Source organism: Limulus polyphemus, unplaced genomic scaffold (genome assembly GCF_000517525.1).
Source record: "Limulus polyphemus unplaced genomic scaffold, Limulus_polyphemus-2.1.2 Scaffold176, whole genome shotgun sequence".
Lineage (NCBI taxonomy): Eukaryota > Metazoa > Arthropoda > Merostomata > Xiphosura > Limulidae > Limulus > Limulus polyphemus.
Window position 1 is genome coordinate 507,547 of NW_013665786.1, and position 16,616 is coordinate 524,162.

General features: G+C 32.2%; 1 protein-coding gene across 1 annotated transcript in view; it reads left to right on the forward strand.

Moving 5' to 3' along the window:
- LOC106478053 (elongation of very long chain fatty acids protein AAEL008004-like) overlaps window positions 1-12,191 on the forward strand; it is an 18,773-nt gene extending 6,582 nt beyond the window's left edge. Inside the window, exons 2-7 of the mRNA XM_013938563.2 lie at window positions 2,593-2,783; window positions 4,588-4,668; window positions 6,136-6,192; window positions 9,297-9,402; window positions 10,349-10,485; window positions 11,538-12,191. Coding sequence (XP_013794017.2) covers window positions 2,593-2,783; window positions 4,588-4,668; window positions 6,136-6,192; window positions 9,297-9,402; window positions 10,349-10,485; window positions 11,538-11,822 — 857 coding nt within the window. The 3' untranslated portion in view covers window positions 11,823-12,191. The remainder of the gene's footprint in view (window positions 1-2,592; window positions 2,784-4,587; window positions 4,669-6,135; window positions 6,193-9,296; window positions 9,403-10,348; window positions 10,486-11,537) is intronic.
- The last annotated feature ends 4,425 nt before the right edge of the window (window positions 12,192-16,616 follow it).

Genomic DNA, 16,616 nt, shown 5'->3' on the forward strand with positions numbered 1-16,616 from the left:
CAAGAAATTGCTTTGGCTATAACTTTTTTTTTTTTTTACTTTTCTTTTATATGTACTAACATTACAAGAAATGCTATTTAATGACTGAGTTATCGATCACCGTTTCAATCCTACTATAATAATAAGCATCCCTGAAAAATGGCATTGGTAAAACATATCTGTAATAATGGCTCCAGGAAAAAAACAAATCTGGCGCTAACAATAAGGCAAAATGGGGAAAAATGCGTCGTTTTTTTCCGAAAAGAAATATATATGCACAAAAAAATCCACATTTTTATCAGTGCCATCATTACTGGACACCTTCTTTTCTTTCTTTCTTTGTTTGAAGTTAAGCACAAAACTACAGAAGGGACTATCTGTACTCTGCCCACCCGGGTATCGAAACCCGGTTTCTGACGTTGTAAGTCCACAGACATACCGCTGTATCCATCCTTCTAACACTCAAATAAGCTTTGTGAGAAAATTCTATTCAGAATGTTTGTATTGGTGAAAATATTCTTCCTGAAGCGCCTCCTCGGTAAATCTGAGGGCTTATGACGCAAACAAATTTGTGTTTCGATACCCGCGGTGTGCAGAGCACAGACAACCCATTGTGTAGCTTGGTGCTTAAGGACAAACAAAGAAACCTTCCTAGAAAAACACAAAAACGCTATGAAAGAAGCAGAATCACTCACTAATTTGTTCGTGAGCGGGTACAAAAAACTGCGAATAAACATACGACAATGATTTAAACAATAATTAATTTAGATTCTTTGAAGAGAAGGTTTTCTTCTGCAGCGTTTACTAATTTTTTTCCATTTCTTTTTATTCAGAGAATAAAATGTTAATTTTGGGGAAAAACAACTACATGTCAGTACGGCTCATTGTTTAAAATATTTAACGTTCACAAATGATTTCAATAAATTCGTAAGGTTTGCAATTACGCACCTACACCCACAAAAGTAAACACCATTGCTAAACCTGAGGCCAGACGTATACGAGTTGCAGATATCAATAATGATAGATTACAAAATAAAACATGTCTAGACCTATTAGATTTGCACTGTGATACAATTAATGTTAACAGGATATTTTAATCTCTGCTTCTAGACATATTTTATTAGATTTGCACCTGTGATACAATTAATGTTAACAGGATATTTTAATCTCTTCTGTTAGGCATATTTTATTAGATTTGCACCTGTGATACAATTAATGTTAACAGGATATTTTAATCTCTTCTGTTAGGCATGTTTTATTAGATTTGCACTGTGATACAATTAATGTTAACAACATATTTTAATCGCTTCTGTTAGGCATGTTTTGTTAGATTTGCACTGTCATGCAATTAATGTTAGCAGGATATTTTAATCTCTTCTGTTAGACATATTTTATTAGATTTGCTCTGTGATACAATTAATGTTAACAGGATATTTTAATTTCTTCTGTTAGACATATTTTATTAGACTTGCTCTGTGATACAATTAATGTTAACAAGATATTTTAATATCTTCTGTTTGGCATGTTTTATTTGATTTGCACTGTCACACAATTAATGTTAACAGGATATTTGAATCTCTTCTGTTAGGGATGTTTTCTTAGATTTGCTCTGTGATACAAATAATGTTAACAAGATATTTTAATCTCCTCTGTTAGGCATATTTTCTTAGATTTGCTCTGTGATACAATTAAAGTTAACAGTATATTTTAATCTCTTCTGTTAGGCATGTTTTATTAGATTTGCACTGTGATACAATTAAAGTTAACAGTATATTTTAATCTCTGCTGTTAGACATATATTATTGGATTTGCACTGTGATACAATTAATGTTAACAAGATATTAGAATCTATTCTGTTAAACATATTTTATTTAGTACTCTGAGGTACATAAGTTTTACAGTAAGTTAAACGTAGATCCTAATTTGTTGAATATAATTTTTCATTGGTATTATTGACAAAAAAAAACAAGAAAGGGATAAGGATAAGCAGTTGGTAATCGATTCAGGACTTTCACTTTGTAAAGTTAATCTTTATCCGTTTGTCTGTTGTCGAACATACTTACAGCGCTAAAATCCGTGGTTTTATTTCCGCGTTGGGCATAGCAGATAGCCCAATGCTCTAAAACAAACTAGCTTTCCATTGTCTCAATGATAAATCCGAAGGTTTATAACACTCAAAACTGGGTTTCCATACAAGTCGTGGGCACAACATAGACAGCCCATTGTGTAGCTTTGTGTTTAATAACAGACATCTTCCTCTTTTCAGTTCTTCATCTAGGATACACATTATACGGATCTTCATCGTTCTCAATTTTCCATCGAAGTCCATGTACGGAATTTTTATTTGAAATATAAAGTTTATAAGAAGCAAGGTGATTGAGTTTGTGTGATCTTTGTTTAAAAAAAAGAAAATTAAATATCAGCTCAAAATATGTTTTTTAGCATAATCAACCATTTTCAGAAAAATTCCCTTCACTATCTAAATAATGTTAGTTTTAAGTATCGTGGTATTAAAGATTATCATACTAACAAAAAAACGGAACAGCTGAAACTGTGAACAAAGCCAAAAACAACAACAAACGATTTCATTTTAAAATGTACCTGAATTTTCAGATGTACGAGTACAAGAATGGATGTTTATGCAAGGTCCAGGCCCAACCATCACCATCTGTCTGTCTTATGTCTACTTTGTTAAAGTACTCGGACCCCTTCTGATGAAGAACCGAGAACCCTATAACTTACGCTGGGTCATGGTGCTATACAATTTCTTTATGGTTTATGCAAGCATCTACTTATTTCTTAAGGTAAGAGAAGAATGAGCATTTATGAACTTGCAATGTTAAAAAAATATATATTTCCAGCCCATTCAATATGTTTAACCATTAAAATACAATTAAATGTTTGAGAATTTTTTACAAAGTATCGTTTTTTGATTTTAAAAATAACGTAAACTGCAACTGCTGTTTTTTTTTTGCACATTTCTCTTAATTTGTCTATTTCAGGTTCAAAATTAGAGGCGTATAAAATGAACATCTCAGATCAATATGTTGCCCCCCCCCCTTTCACAAGTCACTGCCCAAGAGGCCTTTCGTTATACCAAAACTCATAAGTTGGGCTGAACGATGACAGACAAAAGATTACTTGTGTCTATTCTAATCCTATAAATAATGAATAGTTGCTCTCGTTGGATTCAAAAGTAAATACTAATTTTTAGGATTATAAGTTTTGTTTCTCTTTTTATATCATATGATATAAAACATCTCTGATGTTTCCTCCTCCTCAGTTTTAGAGTAAACTATTTCATTATTTAGAATTAGATATTTGAATTGTCATTAAGAATGTATCAAAGAGAACTCAGTGATGTACTTTTAACCAAATATGTTATGTCACAGTTAAATGCTCTTTTCTTATCCTTGAAATTATGTGAAAATATTTAGCTCTAGTATTGCATTTAATTTTGACACTCTGAAATTTCATAAGCTCTAAAAGTTTTACAAAACCTGCAATATATCATCTTTTTGTTAATCTACACTGACTGGTAACCCTATTAATGAAGACCCCTACTTCATGTTGAATTGCATTAATGTTTGCTCTGATAATAGCTTGGATCTTTGATATGTTGGTAGATGTCTTTTTTAACAGTTAGCCCGTACCGAAGAATATGATCTGCAATTAGATCATAATATACTGTAGAGGATTAAGCAGCAAATGCTAAGTTCAGTCATTCCAAGAGAAGAGTTTAGGCTCGAAACTTTGTCAATTTAAAGTTTTCCTAGATTTTATTACCATCGTATCTAGTTATTCTTTTGTTTATTATTTCTTCTGGGCGTTTTTTTTTATATATTTTTTGTGTCTATATGGATTACATTTGGATTGATCATGTTGACTGCTACATCACAAGTTTTGTTTTTAAAATCCGTCGAATAATATGGTTGAAAACAGTCGAATCCTGAGCACTGTTAAAGCAATCAGTTAACTGAGATATAGCTCGACGTCAGATACATTTTACAAGCCTATTCGATTGTATTTTCCTTGGTTTTATTTTCCAGTGATTGAAACATTTCCTTTCGATTGCACTTTGATGGCTTTTCTTTGACCAATCTAGCTACGTGAAATTCAGAGAGATTATTGTTCTTACAGACTGAACATGTTATAAGTATATCTACGTATTCGAGTAATCACCCGACACATCACATGGTCAGTCTATTTTGTGTTTGCTGTGCAGAGAAGCGAAGCATTCTATAGATATTTGTGTGCTCTCTGTAAACAAGTGGGGTGTTATATAAATCTTTGTGTTTACTATGCAAAGAATTGAAGAGTTGTACAAATCCTTGTTTGCTATGCAAAGAAGTGGAGTTTTCTACACATTTTTGTATGTGCTAAGCAAATAGGTAGTGTTATACAAATTTTTGTATGTGCTATGCGAAGAGGCAGAGTGTTCTACAAAGCTTTGTATGTGTTATCTAAACAGGTAGTGTTCTACACAATTTTGTATGTGCTATGCAAGGTTTTTGTTTGTGATATCCAAACTCATTAAACCACATGATCTGTAACCAACCTAAATATTTATAAAATAGAAATTACGAATTAATTTCCTTTCTGTTTCAGCTTGGCTTCCTTGGTTGGTTTGGAAAATACGACTATAGATGTCAACCTGTTGACTACTCTGATCATCCTGATGCAGCAGAAGTAACTTTCTTGTATCTTATTTGTTTGTTTTTCACTTAAAATTCTGATATCAAGTAAGGTGACGTATCCAGGATTACCCGAGAGTGGGAGGAAGTGAGGGGCAGGGTCCAAATCAGATGGTTAAATCTACCTGGCTTCGAAGTCTACAAGTGTTAATAATGCATGACCAATTAGAAACTTCACAAAGAATATTACGAAAAATTGGTAACTAATCATCATCAGTTTGCCAAAGAAATATCCACTTCTAAAACTGCACAATTTACGGAATCTTTATAATGAAATGTCAAAAACTGATGTCAATATTTGAGAATATACCGCAAACTCTTGTCAACCAAGAAATCTCCATCCATTCTCACCTGGATACGCTTCTGAAGTAGTTCTGTAAATTTAAACGTAGAATATTCTTGAAGTTTGAAAACGGAGTTATAAGTTATTGAATTTACGCATTACTAAAACTCACTTTCAACGTTTCGACAGTGAACTATAAAATCTACATTTATTTATAATATTAAATTTAATGTATATTATTTAATAAATTCGGTGTTTAAAGAAAAGCTAAGTAGTAACACATCGAAAAGGGAGTGTGATAAATGTTGTAGAAACTATAAGGTCACTTACGAATGGAGTTGGCTACTTGCGCCGCACCTTCGCCTTGTCACTACTACTTTATTGTAAACTGAAAAATACATTTAACCCCTGACCTTTATATTTTAGAACACATTTAATTTCAGATTATTTACTTCTCTGTCTTCATATCTCTCACTACTGTGGGGTCCGCTTATTGCATCAAATTGGGTAATGTTATGTTAAAATATACAGTGTAAAGAACTGAACAAATAAAAAAGTGAAATCACTAAAAGGCATAAGATATCCAGCAATAATACCCCCCCCCCCTCCTCCAGATGGCTCAGGGTTAGTTATAACGTTAAAATTCGGCTTCCGTTGCTTATAGGGTGCACAGCACAGATAACTTTTTGTGCAGCTTTGCACTTAACAACAAACACACCAGCAGTAATTATTGGAATTAATTGCAAGACCGATGGTATTTTTTACTTTTTTTATGTGTGTTTGATATAAACTTTATAGGTGGTCGTTTAAAAAATATAAGTATTTCGGTGCATAAATGGTTTGAAGAATGTGTTGCTATGGGTCGATAATTAAGGTAGAGAAATGTCAAGTGGCGATTTCACTCATTGCTCTATGACTTTACCTTTTGAACATGGCACAGTAGCCACCAAATATTTGCATTTATATTTTCACACATTACCACTTCCTCTTCACGCGTAAAAAAAAAACAACTAATTATTGTTATTATTGTTGTTTTTGTTGTTGTTGTCACCAAATATATATGTATTTCCTCTGTGGTATATAATATTGCTCTGTGCATTCCTTAGTAATATCAATATTATTTTAGGTATCATTTTAACACTGTTAAAACATGCACATGCTTTTGTTTTGTTTTCTTAGATGACCCATGTAGCTTGGTGGTATTACGTCTCCAAGTTTGTAGAATTTTCAGATACGGTAAGCTACACGTGTGTAAGTTCAAAGTTCTTTAGAAACACTGTAAGTGACGTGTGTGCAGAAATAGATTTTTTTGAAAATACCACAAGTCGCTTTTGTGTAGGTGAGGTTTCTTTGGAAGCACGGTAAGTGACATGTGTAGATGAAGGTTTGTTTGGAGTTATGATAACTCACTTGTGTGTAAGTGTATGTTTCTTTGGAAGCACGGTAAGTGACATGTGTAGATGAAGGTTTGTTTGGAGTTATGATAACTCACTTGTGTGTAGGTGTATGTTTCTTTGGAAGCACGGTAAGTGACATGTGTAGATGAAGGTTTGTTTGGAGTTATGATAACTCACTTGTGTGTAAGTGTATGTTTCTTTAGAAGCACGGTAAGTGACATATGTAGATGAAGGTTTGTTTGGAGTTATGATAACTCACTTGTGTGTAGGTGTATGTTTCTTTGCATTTTCAGTAAATATTTTAAGTATGTTGTCGCTTTTAAAACAGTTTTTCTTTGTTATAATTTTTAAACATGTTTTGAAAAAGAAATTAAATATTCTTTGATTACTTTTATGCCAGTTTGTGTTAAAAGTTTACCCTAGATTTAGTCTTGTGGTCTGAGTTACCCACAATGTTATACTGATCTGGAAAGTTCGAAGAATATAGCTATTTATCGCTATTGTTGAAATATTCTCTCGAATAATTTGCTTCTAGTAATCAGGAAGCTATGTCATTGAGTCAATAAGTCGTAGAATTCACAGTCTGTTCCTAAGTTCTCATTTAATGTTTCACGTTAAAATATAATCAGCCAGTGAATTCAGTGTTTGGCGTATCATACTGTCAGCGAAATGGTCAAGGTAGGCTTACTTCTATTCTATAACACAAATTTAGTAGTATAGAAGTGTGACTGCTGGAACAGGTTAGTTGTTTTCGATAACTCTGAAAAAGTGTAGTTTTATTCAGTTGTTGTGTTATATAAAAGACACTTTGTGCAAGGAATGCAAAATATTTGTGTTATTGATACTTCTTTGATAACGTTCCTAGTCAAGTATGTCAGTTGTCCTGATACATAGCAATATACAGTGTATAATACCAAACAAAGACTCGACAGTGCAACCTTTGCTACAAATAGGCCCATCCTCATTCAATTTACATGTGTGTCCCATGTTGCATTGAAGTTTAGGGTTTATAAAAGTCAGATGCTGCCACAACCAGCTATTTGCAGTCAATATATTATGAAAAAGGGAATTTACAGATCTTAAAAAGGAATAGTAATTGGATGAAGCATTGGTGGTATCTCTATTCGAATCATTTCTTTTACCTACTCATGTCCATATTCTTTGTACTAAACATGTTCATGGAAGGCCATGAACATGTTGACATGAATACCTGCTCAGTTGCTCAATGAGAACTTGGTCCATGAGAACTTTGAAACGAGTTGTGAAATGGAACTGCTCACCCATCCTTGAATATATGACTCAAAACTCCAGGAATGCAGGCCATCACAAGGCTCCAGGACTGCAGGCCAGCACACCAGCTATGCACAAAAATCTCCATGCTGCTGGATTTTAGAGACGGGCTACAGCCCGTAAGCCACTCATCACCATCGTTGATGGTGATAACACTAAATTATTTGATTCACATGGTCAATGATAGACAAATTGGGTACAAATAGTTCATAAAAAAAGCAACAAATGGTGATAAATATAGTCAAATACGTTATATAAGAGTGAACGTTGAGGTTCAGTATATCACATCTTGAGCGACAAAACTGGGGAAAAGAAAAATGAATAACCGTTAAGTGGAACAATGAATCCTGCTCCTTACTGTTTGCTTCAAGTACATGGGACTTGATTTAATGACAACCCAGAGAATGCTTTGGATTTGCCTGTGTTGCTCTAACTATGAAGAAATAGGGGTGAGATTACGGCATGGGCTCGTTTTAGTTGATTTTGATTTTGTATACGGTAATTAAGGAAATCACGATTATCTCATCATCTTACAGCATTCTGTAGAATGCAGCAGTTTTGCATCTGTGGAATTCTACGGGGAAGAACTATTCATTTTTCACCATAATAATGTAGCGTATCATACAGTACTTTATATCAAGAAGTGTATAAAATAATAACACAGAATCTGGTGTAGTCAGTTCAGAGCCCTTATCTGAATAACATATTATTTCTAGTGCATTTTGGAAAGCAAATTACGGAAAGACTTTGGAATATCACTACATTTGGAGTTTGTAAAAGGAGTGGCGGTCCATTCCTACAGGCTTGTGTCAATGGTTGATGGGAAAATCCTAGAAAGACAGTATAAGCTAAGATTAATGGTGAAACACGACACGTTTTTTCTCAGTGTGTGCTGTCCTACTATTTCTAACGATATAATGTGCATCTAGATATTAATTACTAAAATGAATGATTTGCAAGCCTGCAATAACTCTATTTTCCCAGTAATTATATGAAATTGTCTCCTTATATATGCAACTAATACCGCATATAAGTATTTTATATTTAGTTACATTTCTGTTTGTTTGTTTCAAATCTTGGTGCAGTTATTTCAGTCAGTTTATATATGTAGAAATTTATAGGAATGAAAGAGTTGTTAGGTTGTTTTTTATTACCACATTTCACGTAGATAAGTTACAGACGACAGGTAATAGTTGGAAATAAAGCTAGGGCTAGGAAGATATTAGTCCTCTTTGTGATTTAATCTGAATAGACTGTTATTTTAAATTTTATTTTACAAATTTCATAGGTTGCAATATTGATATCAGGGGGAGACAGGAACCAAAAGGGAGTACTTATTTTGTTGTTTTTGTGAAAAACTTTCTTTACTGTAAAAATATTATCAATTAAACCTCAGATTTGATTTTTAATAGTTATCATTATTATTAATGTATATTGGAAATAACTGGTATAGCTTTCAGTTGTTATTATATGAATTCTTTGTTTCATGTTCAATTTATTATGATTTTGTCTACTCATTCCAACTGTCATTCCTAACAAATGAGCCTCGGAAAGAGTTAGAAGATATAGTTAATTTTTTTATTACATAAAGAAACGTTTATTAGTAAACAAAAAAAAAAAGAAATTTGATTGACTCTTGCTACATCTTTACAGATTTTTTTCGTACTGAGAAAGAAGTTCTCTCACGTATCTACACTCCATGTAATACATCATGGAGTTATGCCTGTGAGTGTATGGTGGGGAGTTAAGTTTACTCCAGGTAAGTTGTCTTATAATGAGTGGTACTGAATGTTTACTTGTTTGTTTTTATAATTATTCTAATCTGCTCAACAGCAGCGTGGACATGGGTCAGTTTAAAACATATTTGTGATAAGTTGATTCAGGGAAAATATTAGGAAACTAATATTGTGTACATAGACAGCTTAGCATATTTTATTTACCTTTCAGATAAAGTAAACACTTAGGTAATACCTCAAACATTGATCTTAATTGTAGTATCGGTCTATGAACGGCTAATTATTAAATACAAGGGGTGGTAGGTTAAATGTGGCTTCCAGTTATGAGCAGACAAGGAAAGAAGAAGAAGAATTATACAAGGAAGCTAGAACTACGTTTTTCTGTCATTTAGAGCTGTTAATATCGAATATGTTTCAAAAGATTTAATAAGCTGTTCCACAACAAATAGCTTGGCGAAAGTGTTTGGTAAAGTAATTAACAGTTGGTTAAGGATCTGATTGACAGGCGGTGACGTACCAGTCACCAAGCTACTTACAACTTGGTCAGTTTGTGAAGAACTTTGTAAAAAATGGTTTTGGATATTTCTAAGATTTTTATTGCTTAAAAGTTTCTTTAGAATCCTTTAGAATTTGACTATCATTAGAAACAAGATTATCTGAATCGTAAACGTTAACGTTTACATCTAAACTAAAACAACACGGTTAATAAATTAACCAAACTCAATCTACTTTCTTCACGATAGTAGAAATTAAAAATATTATTTCTGGAAATGATTAATCTTTTTTTTTTTAAATAGTAGAAGAAAGAATTGTGAAAATAGTGAATTGTTTGTTATTTTCGGCTTTCAAGCGATGCCAGCTAGAGTGGCTGCTGTATGATATTGCGACATATCTTTTTATCCTTTGTAGAATACATTCCAGTGTATAATTAATAATTTGTAACCATTATTAATAATTAATCTATTCCAGGAGGACATAGTACATTCTTTGCATTCATCAACAGCTTCGTTCACATTGTTATGTATATCTATTATGGGATAGCAGCTATTGGACCGCATATGTACAAATATCTGTGGTGGAAAAAGTACATTACAACCATTCAAATGGTAGGTAATAGTTGGAAATTAAGCTTAGGAAAAGAAGGTATTAGCTCTCTATAGGTATTACTCTGAGCATATTGTTATTTTAAAATCTTATTTTTATAAATTTCTTTATTATATTTACAAAGTTTGTCAAGATACTCACAAAATATCATTATCTCAGCAAACAAACGCTTTGAAGACAATTTATAGATAACAGATGGCAGCACCGACCAAAAACTAAGTTGCTCAGTAAAACTGTTCATTGATTAAACAAAAGAGGTATAAGTTATTACAGTGCGATTTCCCCAAATGGAGACCTAGAACTTGCTGGAGGAATCACCTGTTTTTTTTTTTTTACAGTGGTGCATTGTCTCTCAGTTAGTCAGTAAACACTAAAATGACGTCACATAAGATACCCTTAATGTTGCAATTTGTACTGTGCGCATGCCATGAATCACGAGAAGAGTTATGCACTCTATAGGCTACAACACAACATTACATATGAATTTCAAAAGCAAGAAATAAAAATATTTGTTGCTATTAATTTTGGTTTTATTTACTGTTGAAGCAGAACATTATCGGGGACCATGCGGAAGTACACCTAGTTTATTCTATATATTAAATTTGAATATAAAAGATTCGACTGTTTAATCATATTATCGATTGTATTTAATAAATACAATAATAAATAAATACAATTTATTTGTGTTAAAATACAAAACGTTAAAGGCTCCAAATCTATAAACTCGAGTAGGCCAAAGAGCTTCCTCGCTTCGCCGTTTTAAACATTTACACTTTAACATTTCAGATTAGTAACGGTCGTTGCAGATCAGGCCTAACTGATCATTGGTAATATAATGAAAGGCATTAGGGCAACAGATAAGGGGTAGATTTGATATTTCATTATATTATACTCTTCTTGTTTGAAATCCACAATAAACTGCAAATCATGAGATAAAATATTAACAGTTAAACTTCAAAATCGACTTTTTATAGAATTTTACTATTATTAATATTGTATATTTAAAATAACTCGCATATATTTCAGTTGTTATAGTGTATACTTCTCATTTCAGGTTCAGTTTGTTGTGATTTTTGTTCACTCATTCCAACTGCTTTTCCGAGACTGCAATTATCCTAAAGGCTTTATGTGGTGGATTGGTTTTCATGCGATCCTTTTTTGGTTTCTTTTTTGGGACTTCTACAAAAATACATACAAGAAACCCAGATCATATTTAAAAAAAAATAAAAATATCCTAAGTCATAAAAGTTTATCTACTAACAATAATAGAATTAATGTTTTGGTCCAAAAATATGGTATAAGCCTGAAAAATGAAACAAAACTCTCTAAGGAAGCATGACAATTAAGAAAAAATAACTGTCGTTTGGAGGTAAATTATAATAAGATTTTAATACGTTTGATTATTTTGTTTGAATGCTAGCTGAAAGGCACAGTTTTTATCAAAAAATCAAAATCATGGTACTGTGATAATATATGTATTTTGTATTTCAACCCAGTTGTTTTTACTGTTACTGATGCTGTTAACAAAGATAAGTAAGCTTTTTTTGTTAGTTTTGAATAACTCTTCTAATTAACTACTAAAGTTAAATTTCAACTGAGTTTTGAGAGAAAAGACTAAAAGTAGACAAGAGTTGGTATTTTCCAATCTCTCAATACCATTATATATTTTATGAGATTTGCATTTAAGAAAAACTATTTATCTTTATTTTAACAAAGTATTTTATTACTTATCTATGTAGGTTTAATGTACTTAAAAGTAATTACTATTTTTTTTAGAATAATCAAAATTAAATATTACGTGTTTAGTTTTATAAGCTTCCCGATGAGTCAGTGGTAAATTTGCGGACTTACAACGCTAAAATCTGGGTTTCGATTCATTTCAGTGGGCATAACGCAGATAACCCCGTTGTTAAAAATAAAAACAATAGACAGCAAGCAACAGTTTTATAAGAGGGAAAATATTTATCATATTGACTAAACGGTCGTAGTTTGTTCGAAACAAATGAACATGAATTTTTTGTTTTTGGTAACCATGTTTATGAAAATGTCTGATCTTTATAATTTAAATTGAAACAGAATAATGATGGATTTACATTAAATGTAAGTGAAGTTTTCGTTTTCACAGTGTACTGTTTATGTTAGTAGTTTCCACGAAGTTTGATAAGAGAGAAAAGTTTGCTTAACAATGTTTTAGTTTGAAGCTACAGTTTACAGTTTTTAAGAGTCTAATATTAGTTTCAAATATTGTGATAAAATGTTAACTTTTAGATATTTCTTAGTACATATTTGCATTCAACATTGTCGTAGAGGTCATAATCAAACTCTTGAAATAACTAATGAGCTTAATGGAGAATTGGCGGCGAATTTCACTTGAAAACTGTCACAATCTTAAATTATTGCAGAATGTGTTAATCTTATTGAAATGAATTATAAATGTAATCAACAGTAATGATATTGTCAAAATAAAACGAAACAAAATCAATGAGATCTCTCAATAATTCTATATTTTGGTCATTAATGAAAATCTCAACAGATTTTTGCCATTTTTCAAGATTAGCCTGGGCCAGACATGGTTTAGTAGTTAGAATGATCAGACCGTGAATCCGATAGATTGTGGTTCACGTCAAAACGTGTTCCGCACTTTGCGGCCACGGTTGCTATAAAAGTGGTGGTCAAGCTCCACTTTTCGAGTAAGCGGTGAGTACTTGCTTTTGACTAACTGCATTTTCTGAGTCTAATCTGTCAGCTCAAAATTAAGAACGGCTACGGGCAGACAGTCCTTGCTTAGTGCCAGTGGCACAGCGGTATGTCTGTTGACTAACAGCGCTAGAAACCGGGTTTCAATACCCGTGGTGGGCAGAACACAGATAATCTATTGTGTAGCTTTGTGCTTAACCACAAACAAACAAACCCAAAACCTAAAATTCGCCAGTTTAAACTTAAACACAAAAATTAAGTGAATCTAGATATGTCAGTTTTATTACTATCCTATAGAATATAAACATATATTTTTATGTAATAAGAGTTCCAGGATAGGCTTGATTAGTCTTGAAACTGTTTTTTAATGTATTTCTTAGTGAATATTTCTTGATTTGGTAGTAAAACTTGAGCATGTTTATATTTTCATTGTAAATGTCTCTTTACATTATTGTTTTCTAACGATTCATTGTGCCATTGTCATTGTAAGCTTATTGCAATTAATGATTTGAATCATAAAAGAAGGTGCCTTCTAGTCTACCAGTACTAACTTGTGTGTTCTAGTCTTATATTTTTCTTCTAGAAATTTTGCAAGCGGTTCCTAATAAATTCTACAATTGGTTATAAATTTATCACGTGTTCAACATTTTAGTATACTGCTTATTATGTGAAATAAAATAAAGATACTGCCATAATAGTCTGTTTTGTTTGTTCATTTCCTTTTGAAAGTGGCTTGGAATAAAGCGATTTTTTCAAAAATAACATATTTTTAAATTTGTTTTTAAAGTTTTCAATTTAAAATTATATTCCTATTTTACAAAATATAAATTACTTTTTAAATTACCTGAAACTGAAACTTCCTTCATAGAATTTCTTGTAAATGTCCAATACCAATAATCCAAAAGCTAGTATGAGCATTTTAAATCAAATATTTTGTTTTATCTTTTTAAAGAGATTCCGTCTTCATTAAATTAACACAGGGGCCCCCAGTGGTACAGCGTTATGTCTGCGGACTTACAACGCTAGAAGGATTTCGATACCCGTGGTGGGCAGAGCATAGATAGCCTTTTGTGTAGCTTTGTGCATAACTGCAAACAAACAACTATTAATACAGGAATAACATTTTGGTACACCAGAGTTTGTCTTCAATCTGGTGAAATGTAAGTTTACTAAAATGTTATTTCTCGGCTAATTCTATCAAGCTAGTCTCCGTGTTAAAAGCAAACTTATGAACCAAATGCTACCACACAGATCGCAAAAAATAACATGAGGATTATTTGGGTAACCAATCATCAATCAAATTTTAACTCAAAATCTTTTAAAGAGCTCGTCAAGAAGTGTATGTTAACCAAGTAACGATCTGCTTTAAGCTTTTAGCAGTCTTAACAATGAACATTAAGTTTACTTATTACCATCATCTGATTCATGAAGATTTAAGATACGTTTTATCAAGTTGAAATGGTCAATTGATTTGTATTGTGTAAAGAACGAATATTTTGGTCGAATACGTTTCTTGGGAGATCAGACGTTTAATAACACATTTCAACGCCACATCAAAGTTCATTTAATATAGTACTGTTCTTTAAATCTTTTGCCTTGGATTCTGTAATTACACAAGCAAAAGGTGGTGTATTTGATATGCATTTCCCTCAATGACGTAAAAGACATGTACAAAATCAATATATTTAACAAATATTAATTACATCTTGCACTAGTACAAAAACAAAACTGATTACGTGTATGAAGGATTCCTGGGAAGCCCTAGCTAACTTATACCATTCGAAATCCAAGTATATCTTAAATTTTTTGATCAAAACTTTGAAATGCTACATTCCAAAGATGTTTTAAAGTGATGTATGTGTAAATTCATTCTGTCCATACCTTAGTTTAAGTGCTCTTATATAGAAGAACGCACTTAAATATTCAACCAAGAAATAAATTATTGTGAATTGCTATTTGGTGTAAACAGTAAAATTATATTATTAACACTTGTATGAACTCTTCCTATACAAGAATGCAACTGCATTATTATAGAAGAAAAATAGTGTTTTTTTGTTTCTTACAAAGCTGCTCAGTGGGCTATGTGTGCTTTAACCACATTAAATATGGAAAGCACATTTTTATTCCCATTGTTTCTTGACCATGAGTATCAACATTGTAATAAATGAAAATCGTGAAATATGAATATTAACAAAAGTAATTTTATAATATTTAATTTCAATTTACGAAAGTATTGAATTTTTAATTCTGTTTTAATTGAATTGATAATATAAAATTCAGTAAAATGCCCCCCCCCCCAAAAAAAAAGATGTCAGCTCAGTTTCATCATAAAACATTTCACAAAATTGCCATAGGGATCAAAACGAAAATAATTGTTATCGTTTACGATGTTACGATGTTTACATAAAAAAGTCCCTAATGGCTCAACGGAAGTCTAAAGGCTAAAAACTGGGTTTCAATACTCGTGATCAGTAAAGTATAGACAGCTCATTTTGTACCTTTGAGTTTAACAACAAGCAACATTTCGAAATTGGAATAATAAATAACAGCAATATAATCTAAGTTTTAAATAAAAACAGCTTCCGACATAAAACTTTACAACACTATGAAAAAAAAAGACTAGGAAGCTATTTATTGGTTTAGAGGTAAGCTTCAGAGCTTATATTGCTAAAGTTCAGAGTTTGATCCTCGCGGTGGACAAACATTGTGCAGCTTTGAACGAAATAGAATAAGAATAAGGCAATAGTCACACTGGATTTGTTTCTAACAGTTTCGGTTCAGTTCGTTTGCTTTGCCGAATGTGATAATTGTTCACACTTTCTTTGTGTGCAGACGTTTCAAGTTCGTTTGGAAATGAACTGGGTTTTGTTTTCATCGTTCACTTCCATGTGATGTCAGCACTCCCTGAGACTTCAAACATTCGCATTAAAGTTTTTCAAGCGAAACAATATCAATTCTTTAGCCAAACGGACCGAAACCACTTCTTCTGGTGGACTAAATTAAATTCGGTTCGTTTGGTGATTGAACTTTGTTGTGTATTCGAATCGAACCGTATTGAGTACCAAAAAAAAAAAGGCCCAGTGTGGACAGGCTCTAAGATACCAGAAAGGCGCCATCTATCAGATGAAGAATATATCAGTAGATCATTTAGTTGACATAAACCGTTTAGTCTTCACCAAGTTAGAAGCTGGCAAGTGTTAAACTGAAACAATTATAATACAAAAGCATAATATATTTATTTAGGTACCAAGTAAAGAACTAATTTGAAATTGCAGAGTAATTCCAGGATCCGTAAACCATCACTAAGCAGTCTTAGAAAGAAGATATATTTACACTGAGTGGTCACAAGTAAATAGACACCTAATTTGTGTTCACAGAGCACTATATAAATGAAAATGGTCCGCACACTAATTATCTTGTGCTACAACAAGCCTAG